Consider the following 12,026-nt stretch of genomic DNA (forward strand, 5'->3'; position numbering starts at 1 on the left):
CGGGAGCTGCCATGCACGGCGCTAACCAGTCCCATCAGGAGCAAGGGTGAAGTGTCTTGCTCAAGGACACAACGGACGTGACTAGGATGGTAGAAGGTGGGGATTGAACCAGTAACCCTCAGATTGCTGGCACGGCCACTCTCCCAACTTCGCCACGCCGTCCCCATATATATATATATATATTAAATAAATATATCCAACCTACTTAGAGTTTACAACTTTGTCTAATGATATCAAAACATGTGTTAATCACAAGGATTATTGTCAAGGCTTAGGTCAGACTTATTACAAAAATAACTAATTAAATATACTGCAAAAGAAGGGACTCAAAAACTGATAAAACAATAAAATTACATACAATTAAAGTACAAAAAAAATCTAAAGTAATAATAAATAATAATGATGTATGTTTAAACTGTCAATAACATTTAAGTGCAAATGAGTAATACTGAAGGGAGACATCCGGCGGCCCCCCGGGGTTTGCTTTCTGGTAATTGTAGCAATTATGGTAATAGTAGTAATTTTGAGGTAGAGTTTTCATGAAAAACACCAAATTAACGCACCTGTTCAACATAGAACACTTGGGTCCAAACTCGTGATTTACAGAACTGAGACGTTACTCAAAGCACCCCTTTAAATCCTCTCCTTTGTGTCATTTATTTTTCATAGTGTGTTTTATGTAACTTAGGTGTTACTGGAGAATCTTTAGTTGTACTAGTGGTGTTCCTCAAGGTTCCATTTTAGGTCCTCTCTTTTTCATCATTCGGACTATTCGACTGGTGGCACGCCAGTTCAGTCCTAAAAACTTGAGAGCGTCTAACATTTTGCAGCAGATTGTTTTCTTTGTTTTACTTTGGCCAAATACAGAACACGCACATTCTGAAAATGGGAATATTTAAAAATAATCCTCTTGGCAAAACACTCCAAAGTTAGTTGAACATTCCGAGTGGAAAAAGTGGTGCAGTTGTCTCAGTGTAACTACAAAGCCATTAAACGTTAACTTAAACTGGGATTAAAACAAAACAAAATGAATAAATAAAAACTATTCTCGGTATCAACTACCTCATTTGTCATTTCCACGTATTAATCCTGTGCTAACTCAACAAACCATACAAACGAAGGTGCAAACTATTTAACAGGGTCGAGTTAAACTCTGCGTCTACTTTGTACCTCTTGTTTCGGCCCCGGTACATATTGTTTGCTTGCCTGATAGAATCCAGTGGTCACATTTAGGCCAGCAGTTTCTTTCATAAAAAAATGTGCAGCTCATTATATTAAACGTATGTTTCACACCCTTGCTCTCGGGCGTTATCATTACAGATCTTTGACTAGTTTTTTTACTCTGATAAAACAGACAAAAATTAAAGGGCAATGGTACTCCGGAATATACTAAATGAAACTAATAGGGAAGGGAGAAATCCAGCCACCCAGTCCTTAGCTTTCCGGAAGTCTGTCCCCCAAAACAGGTCAGTTGAATAACTCTGGTCTAAAAGGTACGCTGAGCTCATGACAGCTGCAGTTTTCAAGAAGACTTTTCATGAAAAACACCAAATTAAAAGCACCTGTTTGACTGTAGATGTAGAATTGTGGAAATGCACCAGAGCGTGCAAAGTTCTAGCTCTTGCGCACACATCCATACACACATATCGGCTTTCAATTAAGGGTTTCAAAGCAATCCATTCAAGCACGCGACACGTATGCAGACGTCTGCGTCAACGTCAGAGCAAAAAGGCTTTTATTTTTTATGAGACACTCAGATCAGGAGAGGAGGACGCAGCCCTGGACTAAGTGGCAGGCAAAAATGCATGCATGAATGCCAAAAAGGTGTCTAAACAAGACTTCTACACAACAGACGTACTGAGCAGGTGTGTTAGGGCTGCAACGATTAGTTTGTCGCCGACAATTATATTTGTCGACAATAGTCGCGATGTCATCGCTCGGGTTTTTCCGGGCGGAAGTGGGTCTCTCGCAAAAACAAGGCCAGTGCTAACATGTAAAGTGTGAGGCTATTTTCTCTCATTCTTGTTAAAAACATAAATGCCTTGCTCATTTGGAAAAGCGGACCTTGTTTTTATGGCAGTATATCTGTGTAGTGCAGTGCATCTATATCGGCAACATTTAAAGCGGAGACATGATGTCAGACATTTGCAGGGTCTTAGCCTCGGTAAGAGTGTTAGCTTCTAGTTTGCTAGCTAGCTAACAAGCGTGAGACAAAGTTGTGTGAAAAATAACTTTCACTATCATTTTAGCCAAAGTCAGCCATTTAAACGTTGTTTACATCAATCCAAGAACGTTTTAAAGAAACGTCAATTTGCAATGTCGTAAAAAAAGGCCCTTTAGCAATCGCGAACAAACACAGAGAGACTGACGGGCATCAATGTGGAGGTATCATAAAATTAAATATACAATCTATTAAATAGACAACATTTTAAGAATGAATCAAATATATAATTCAACACATTGAGTCTATTAGAGTGTTAAACTGTTAATCAATAGGCAAAACGATTTTCAGATTTTGTGTTTTCATTGCTGCTATTTTAACTGTTTTTTTTAAATACATAAAAAAGGTTAATAGTTTTTTAGCACTTTGCCTTTCCTTTCTTTCAAATAGACAACACTTTATTAGTCAATGTAATTTTTGCAACAGCTGGATGAGCAGCACAGTTACAGCATACATAAATATTTATGAATGAATTAGTCATCTTTGTTGTCCGTAAGCGCATGCCTAAAATAACTTGAGCTGCATTTAAGAAGTCGATGGAAAAATGACAGCCGTTAAATATGTGTACGCTTTATTATCCGATCAGTCGACTAATCGTTCAGATAATCGTTGACTAATCGACTATTAAAATAATCGTTAGTTGCAGCCCTAGTTTGGACGATGCCTTATTGAGAGAGAGAGAGAGAGAGAGAGAGAGAGAGGGGAAATTGTCGAATCAATTTCAAAACATGCCAACTTTGGCTCGACAACGCACATCTACATATTCTGGATCCTCCTCGGTGCATCCGTCATTATTCATTTGCCATCTCCGCTCTTCTTCTTGCCAGTCGCGTCACCTGTCCTCCATGCAAACCTCTTATTTCCACCTCGTATTTCTACAACCCAACAAAAACACTTTCCATTGGCCCCGATAATACCACGCACCTCCCCTCCCCCGGAAGGGGTACGCTTTACGCCAGCGGTTTTTGCCCCACTTCTGCACCCGAAAGCAACAAATCTTGTACGGTTCTTGCTTTACGCTTACAGCTCCCCGACGCGTTTGTTTACCTTGAGTAGGCGTACGGACGGCAGGAAGGCTGCGTGGCACAGCTTCCTGATGGTCCAGTTGAGTGGCCGCGGCGCGTCCAGTTGGTTCATGGTGCCTGCTCTTCAGCTTCCCCCGGCACCGGGCTCAAGCTTGCCCCGCCGGGGGGCGCGGAAAGGGGAGAGGATCTCCAACTCCGAGCACCGTAAAGCGCACAAGTCCCAGGGCATGACCCTCCAGGCGCCACCATCAACCACGACCACGGCTTGGAAGAAGCCTAGAAGATGCGCCCACTTGAGCAGCTCCTCCCCCCGTACCCTGGAGCCCTCCTCAGGCCCACACACATCCACGGAGTCCGAGGAAAGGCTGGGGGAACCCAAAAAGCATTAGTTTCCACAGAGCGCACGGTATTTCCCCCAAGTGGCGCGGAGCTGAGGAACGCACTCAAGTGCGAGAGGGATGCAGGTTGGAGAAAAAGGAAGAGTGGGGGGGCGGGGAGAGAGAGAAGCAGTGCAGTGCAGAATAGCGCAGAAGGGAGAGGACGGAGCGCATCAAGCGGTGTGACGGCCAATGAGTTACATTGGAGGCTGCGTTTCCACCATTGGCTCCACGAGAGAGAGAGAGAGAGAGAGAGAGAAAGAGAGAGCGAGAGCGAACGAGGAGACACAGATGATGCTGAAGAAAAAAAAAGCAGAGTTGTGAAAAAGACAGGTGATGACAGAAAGGAGGACGAAGAAAAAACTGAGTGAACCGTTGGCAGTATCGTCCTTAAGAGGGAATCCTGATGGAGAACGGAAGAAGAAAAAAAAACAGCGTTTCTATTCCTGCAAGGAGTGCGACCTACTTACTGGTTTGCAGATGCCTCCTAAATCGGTTACGCAAGATATTAAAAACCGGGGACGTCAATTTGCCTCACCCGCTTCCCTCAAATGATGTGACTCCGGGTGCGCTTTAGTGCGGCGTGCAGTGGAGTGAAACCACGTTACTGCTCATGAAGCAATGCTGTTGGCTGCTACCAGCGGTCCCAACACAAGGTTTTATGGTCGACACGGTGCGTCCCACAGGCTACAGTCCATGATGGTGTGTCCCCACAAGGCCAGGAACTGCGGGTTTGTGTGTGTTTTGGTCACTGGGTTTTCTTTGTTTCTTTAAATTAATGGTTGATTTGATTATCATTTTAGAATACAAAAAGGAAAATTGAAAAACATGTGTTTTTCTTTTTTGGTGTTGAAAAGCAAAAACGGTTTGATTTTCATTTTCTATTTCATAGAAGAAAAATGATGAGCCCGAGTAAACCGAACGGAAAGGTCCGTGTACCTTACGTTCGTTCTATTTCCAATTCTTAAACGCAAATCAAAAAACAAAATTAGGGCCGTTTTTCGATGTTTGGTACCGTATTTTTCGGAGTATAAGTCGCACCGGCCCAAAATGCATAATAAAGAAGGAAAAAAAACATATATAAGTCGCACTGGAGTATAAATCGCATTTTTGGGGGAAATTTATTTGATAAAACCCAAAACCAAGAATAGACATTTGAAAGGCAATTTAAAATAAATAAAGAATAGTGAACAACAGGCTGAATAAGTGTACATTATATGAGGCATAAATAACCAACTGAGAACGTGCCTGGTATGTTAACGTAACATATTATGGTAAGAGTCATTCAAATAACTATAACATATAGAACATGCTATACGTTTACCAAACAATCTGTCACTCCTAATCGCTAAATCCCATGAAATCTTATACGTCTAGTCTCTTACGTGAATGAGCTAAATAATATTATTTGATATTTTACGCTAATGTGTTAATCATTTCACACATAAGTCGCTCCTGAGTATAAATCGCACCCCCGGCCAAACTATGAAAAAAACTGCGATTTATAGTCCGAAAAATACGGTATTTTAAAAAAAAATTATAGGCAAACTAACTGGGTTTGAATTTGAGACGCCTGATCTACGGTAAAGTTGAGACTTTTTGGTGCTCTTTGGAGAAGGGTAATCTTGGACCAGGTCCTATAACGAAAACCTAAACGCTTCGAAATGAATCATCCTCCATACGTCTAATCTGTCAGATTAAATTGCTCGGATGAACTAGTTAGAGAATAAAACCTGGAAATGGCTAAAATTTCTAGAAAATTACCTTTTTTAAAAAAGTTTTGAGGTTAAGAATGTATGTATTAAAGATGCAGCGTTGTCTTGAAGAATTTGGAGGTAATCCTCTTTTTTCATTGTCCCATTTACTCTCTGTAAAGCACCAGTTCCATTGGCAGCAAAAAAGACCCAGAGCATAATTCTACCACCACCATGCTTGACGATAGGCAGCTGAGCCGCATCAGAGTGATCAAAGAGCCGCATGCGGCCCCGGAGCCGCGGGTTGCCGACCCCTGACCTATACACACATATCATATACGAAGTGGAGGCAAAAAGGGATCTGATCACACACCATAGTTCACATTTTCTTCCAGGCCAGTCCGCGGTCCTGTCTTTAAAGTCCCTACTTACGATTCTTGTGTCGAAATATGCAAAGACCTCTGTTTCGGTCTGTTTTTCAGTTTCAGTTTCTGTTGATAAGTGTGTATGTATTTCTTTAGATGTCAGTCCTCGTTGTACCATATGTAAAATATATTTTGATGTAGAGCTCCAAAGACATTTTACTCAGAGTCACAGGTAGTAGTTATCCCCGCTTTTACTTTGAAAATAAAAGGTACGGTGTCTGCAAATGAAAAAGCATCCATTTTGGTCGTTTTTTCATTCCTATTTACTGAGGATTTAATTATTTTTTTTTTTAAATAAAAAATTAAAATCAAACTGGTTTTTTATATTTTGTTAGTGCTTTAAATATACCAGATGTTTTTCAATTTTCATTCGTGAAAAGAAAATCCAACGACCAAAACAGATGCTGACCTCCAGGACTTAAAGTGTAAGGGGTGGTTTCATATTTTTGGGGGCCAAAAGGGTAAATGGGTGGTATATTCACCTATTTTACATAAAATCAAACCATACTGCAATATTTGGATACTTTTGCAGCAAATGACATCCCGTCCCGTTGCAGACTCAGCAACAGCTCAAGCACTTGGCCGGGAAACAATCAGTCAAGCACTCAGAGCGGACTCAGCCGAAAGTAATGTTACAATCCCCCATGCCAACAAAGCAAGAAAATGTGCTCAAAGTACAGTAAGGCTTAATTTCTCTAAAGTGCTAGCTTGCTGCTAATTTTCTTCGTGTATAACATACATGCTATTAATTAACATTAGCGATTTTACATGGTGATTTCAGAATCTCCAAATTTGGTAATGAAAACTACAACTAAGAAGAATGTTACAATCAAGAAGCTGGTGTGTAATAAGTACAGTACTTACAGTATTAACACATTGTAGGGCTCCAAAAAAAAGGACTGGCTCGTTCAATTTAATGGCAAAGACTACTTCCTGACTAAGGCAACACACCGTAGCCAAAACACCACTGCCATCCAGCATCTGGGAATTGCAACTGCATGCAAAGTCTACTATATTGGTGTTTCTTATTAACTATGGGGCCCATTGACAATCTCAAACACAGAGAGGAGGACTGGAGCTGAAGTCAGAGAGAAATTTCTTCAAGTGCAAAAAATATGACTAAATTCGTAAAGCTGTATTTTTAGTCGCACTTAAAATTTGACATTTTAGTTAAAAATCATTAATTATTATTTATTAATTGAGTTACTTTATTTTAGCCCGGTGTAATTGTGTGTAAATATATTTTTAATAAATTTTTATGAGTCCTTTCTTTTGCAGAAAATGTGATTAATATTTATAAAACCCAAAACCAGTGAAGTTGGCACGTTGTGTAGATGGTAAATAAAAACAGAATACAATGATTTGCAAATCCTTTTCATCGTATATTCAATTGAATAGCCTGCAAAGACAATATATTTAATGTTCGAACTGACAAACTTGTTGTTTTTTGCAACTAATCATTAACTTAGAATTTAATGGCAGCAACACATTGCAAAAATGTTGGCACAGGTGCATTTTTACCACTGTGTTACATGGCCTTTCCTTTTAACAACACTCAGTAAACGTTCGGAAACTGAGGAGACCAATTTTTTAAGCTTTTCATGTGGAATTATTTTGCATTCTTGCTTGATGTACAGCTTAAGTTGTTCAACAGTCCGGGGTCTCCGTTGTGGTATTTGACGCTTCATATCGTGCCACACATTTTCAATGGGAGACAGGTCTGGACTACAGGCAGGCCAGTCTAGTACCCGCACTCTTTTACTACGAAGCCACGCTGTTGTAACACGTGCAGAATGTGGCTTGGCATTGTCTTGCTGAAATAAGCAGGGGCGTCCATGAAAAAGACCTTGCTTAAATGGCAACATATGTTGCTCCAAAACCTGTATGTACCTTTCAGCATTAATGATGCCTTCACAGATGTGTGAGTTACCCATGCCTTGGGCACTAATACACCCCCATACCATCACAGATGCTGGCATTTCAACTTTGCGCCGATAACAGTCCGGATGGTTCTTTTCATCTTTGGTCCGGAGGACACGACGTCCACAGTTTCCAAAGTATATTTGAAATGTGGACTCGTCAGACCACAGAACACTTATCCAATCAGTCCTTCTTAGATGAGCTCGGGCCCAGCGAAGCCGGCGGCGTTTCTGGGTGTTGAAAAATGGCTTTGGCTTTGCATAGTTGAGTTTTAACTTGCACTTACTTCCAACTGTAGTTACTGACATTGGTTTTCTGAAGTGTTCCTGAGCCCATGTGGTGATATCCTTTACACACCGATGTCGCTTTTTTAATGCAGTACCGCCTGAAGGATCGAAGGTCCGTAATATCATCGCTTACGTCCAGATTCTCTGAACCTTGTGATGATATTACGGACCGTTGATGGTGAAATACCTAAATTCCTTGCAATAGCTCGTTGAGAAATGATTTTGTTAAACTATTTGCTCACGCATTTGTTCACAAAGTGGTGACCCTCACCCCATCCTTGTTTGTGAATGACTGAGCATTTCATGGAAGCTGCTTTTATACTCAATCATGGCACCCACCTGTTCCCAATTAGCCTGTTCACCTGTGGGATGTTCCAAATAAGTGTTTGATGAACATTCCTCAACTTTCTCAGTCTTTTTTGCCACTTGTGCTAGCTTTTTTGAAACATGTTGCAGGCATCAAATTCCAAATGAGCTAATATTTGCAAAAAATAACAACGTTTCTCAGTTCGAACGTTAAGTATATTGTCTTTGCAGTCTATTCAATTGAATATAGGTTGAAAAGGATTTGTAAATCATTGTATTCTGTTTTCATTTACGATTTACACAATTTCAATGGTTTTGGGTTTTGTATTTTTGTAATCAGCCTGACCTAAGCCTTGCTAATAATCTCTGAGATCGGTATGTGCTTTCATGCCATTTTACAAGGTTTATCCTGTTAAACTGTAAGTGGGTAAGAAATAATTATTGAATACGAGTTAAATCTAGAGTAAGTTTACTAATCCAGTGTTAATATTTGAGAGGGCCCCCGGGCCTCTATGTAGTGAAAAAGTTGAGCCCCGAGGTCAAAAAGGTTAAAAACCCCTGTACTATATAATACTTGCGAATGAGACTCAGAAGTGTAAGAAAACAAGACAACTGGGCAGCACAGCGATTATATTATCACCGATTATATTAATAAACAATTAACCTTTTTGATCACATTTGATGTGTGTAAGATACTGTGGGGATGTAACAATAAATGGTTTTAACGATCAATTATCTACCTCTGCGGAAAAAAAAGGTTGATATTAATGAGGACAGAGGCTTTACAGAGGTTTTTTCACGTTGCATTTCCAGATGTTTTGTCCAAGGTGCCATCAAAAAGCACAATGATGATGAACATTAACACTAAGTTGAAGCAATATTCATCCTGACACCCATCGTTTTACATGAATAGTCATTTTTAATCATTGTTGAGAAAAATACATCTTAAAAAGGTCATTGGTTTGCTTTACTAGTTACCTTCCCGAAAACTACCGTAATTCCCAGACTACTTTTTTCCTACACTTTAAAACCTGCGGCTTGTAAAAACGATGTGGTTAATTCATGGATTTTAAAAATGTACTTCCCGTTTTAATGCCTCGAACCGAAAGTAAAACTGGCCATAGCGTTACTGCTCGAAAAGATTCTTCATTCATCACTCCAAACAACGTTTGTACGTTTTACAATATAACTAAAACAATTCTTACTTACTAAACCGTCCCATGTTTGCATGCATATTTGTATGTGCTATCAGGATGTAATGAAGTTAGCGTCATTAGCACTGGCTAATATGCTAACACCTCTACAAATGTCTGTGTTAGTATTATTAACTTACAATGGCATTATTTTTGTTTTGTTTCAGTTTCACAAATTCCTCAGAAAATTCCCCAAAATGTCACTGTTGAGTTATTAAGTCTGTTTAGCTGATTGGAAAGCTAGCTTCCGCAGCTAGTGGGTCCATGACCATGACCTCTGTTTTGTTTGATCAGCCGTTTAACTGCCGTGTTACAGACATCGTTTGGAAACAATTAAAGGTATAAAATATTTCTGTGTAAATAACTAATTTCACAAGGTGTATATTTATATATACAGTATATATATATATATATATATGTATATATATATATATATATATATATATATATATATATATATATATATATATGTGTGTGTGTGTGTGTGTGTGTGTGCGTGATTTGCAGAGTCCGTAATTGTAGTCCGACGCTGTAGTCAAAAACTCCTTCTTTTTCTCTATCCTCTTGCTGTGAGGCAGACTGGCTCGTACATGCACATGTATCCTGTATTGTTTTGATTTTTTCATGTGTTTAATTGTGAAGTACTGTGTTTGTTTCTATTTCTGTGCTTTACCGTAATGTTTTGAAGATAATTTCCTTTTTATTGTTATTTATTCAGCTTTTTTGTAGCATTTCCAAAATACACCACTGCTACTCCTACTACCTTGGTAAATTGGGACCCTCAGCATGTTTTTTAGATTTTTTTATTCACATGTTCTTATGTATGTGAAACAAGGCATATACGTTTGTAATCAAACTTGAATTTATTTTGATGCATGTTTTGTACTAAATGGAATTTATGGGAAAATTGTTGCAATTGTGCAAAAAACAAATTTAACATAATTAAAATATACATTAGCTAAACTTCCTGACACCATCCTGAGGGGGACCAAACCCAGCACAAGCAACATTACGAGACCAGCACTCAGTGAGCATTTGTCATCGTATTCATATCAGTGACAGAGCAGGAAGGGGCTAAGAATATGTTTCGATATGAAGCGCCCTGTCATTCATTGATTTTACATGTTGCATGCATTTATTCACACAAAATGGGTGCAAATGGACAACATGTATTTTTCTATTTTCCCACTCTGAGCTCAATAAAGTACAAAACCCAAAACCAGTGAAGTTGGCACGTTGTGTAATTCGTAAATAAAAACAGAATACAATGATTTGCAAATCCTTTACAACTTATATTTAATTGAATACTCTGCAAAGACAAGATATTTAATGTTCGTACTGAGAAACTTCTTTTTTTTTTGCAAATAATCATTAACTTAGAATTTAATGGCAGCAACACATTGCAAACAAGTTGGCACAGGGGCATTTTTACCACTGTGTTACATGGCCTTTCCTTTTAACAACACTCAGTAAACATTTGGGAACCGAGGAGACCAATTTTTGAAGCTTTTCAGGTGGAATTATTTCCCATTCTTGCTTGATGTACAGCTTAAGTTGTTCAACAGTCCGGGGGTCTCCATTGTGGTATTTTACGCTTCATAATGCGCCACACATTTTCAATGGGAGACAGGTCTGGACTACAGGCAGGCCAGTCTAGTACCCACACTCTTTTACTATGAACTCACACTGTTGTATCACGTGGCTTGGCATTGTCCTGCTGGCCCCACTATGGACTGGACTCTTACTATTATGTTGGATCCACTATGGACTGGACTCTCACAATATTATGTCAGACCCACTCGACATCCATTGCATTCGGTCTCCCCTAGAGGGTGGGGGCGGTGGGGGGTTACCCACATATGCGGTCCTCTCCAAGGTTTCTCATAGTCATTCACATCGACGTCTCACTGGGGAGAGTTTTTCCTTGCCCTTATGTGGGCTTTGTACCGAGGATGTCGTTGTGGCTTGTGCAGCCCTTTGAGACACTTGTGATTTAGGGCTATATAAATAAACATTGATTGATTGATTGATTGATTGAAATAAGCAGGGGCGTCCATGGTAACGTTGCTTGGATGGCAACATGTGTTCCTCCAAAACCTGTATGTACCTTTCAGCATTAATGGTGCCTTCACAGATGTGTAAGTTACCCATGCCTTGGGCACTAATACACCCCCATACCATCATAGATGCTGGCTTTTCAACTTTGCGCCTAAAACAATCCAAATGGTTATTTTTCTCTTTGGTCGGGAGGACACAACGTCCACAGTTTCCAAAAAAAATGTGAAATGTGCACTCGCCAGACCACAGAACACTTTTCCAATTTGCATCAGTTCATCCTACATTAGCTCGGACCCAGCGAAACCCGCGGCGTTTCTGGGTGTTGTTGATAAATGGCTTTCGCTTTGCATAGTAGAGTTCTAACTTGTACTTACGGATGTAGCGACAAACTGTATTTACTGACAGTGGTTTTCTGAAGTGTTCCTGAGCCCATGTGGTGATATCCTTTACCCACTGATGTCGCATTTTTGATGCAGTACCGCCTGAGGGATCGAAGGTCCGTAATATCATCGCTTACTCT

At 39.8% G+C, this 12,026-nt stretch overlaps 1 protein-coding gene across 4 annotated transcripts in view; it reads right to left on the minus strand.

Annotated features, from left to right (window-relative positions):
- trpm3 (transient receptor potential cation channel, subfamily M, member 3) overlaps positions 1-12,026 on the minus strand; it is a 542,866-nt gene that overhangs the window by 382,805 nt on the left and 148,035 nt on the right. For 3 of the 4 annotated variants that reach the window (XM_061980560.1, XM_061980559.1, XM_061980557.1), the window contains exon 1: positions 3,269-4,123. The exons of the other annotated variant lie outside the window; for it this stretch is intronic. In XM_061980560.1, coding sequence (XP_061836544.1) covers positions 3,269-3,358 — 90 coding nt within the window. In that variant the 5' untranslated portion in view covers positions 3,359-4,123. Of the gene's footprint in view, positions 1-3,268; positions 4,124-12,026 lie in introns of those variants that run through there. 4 annotated transcript variants of the gene reach the window in all.

Source organism: Nerophis lumbriciformis, linkage group LG20 (assembly GCF_033978685.3).
Source record: "Nerophis lumbriciformis linkage group LG20, RoL_Nlum_v2.1, whole genome shotgun sequence".
Classification (NCBI taxonomy): Eukaryota; Metazoa; Chordata; class Actinopteri; order Syngnathiformes; family Syngnathidae; genus Nerophis; species Nerophis lumbriciformis.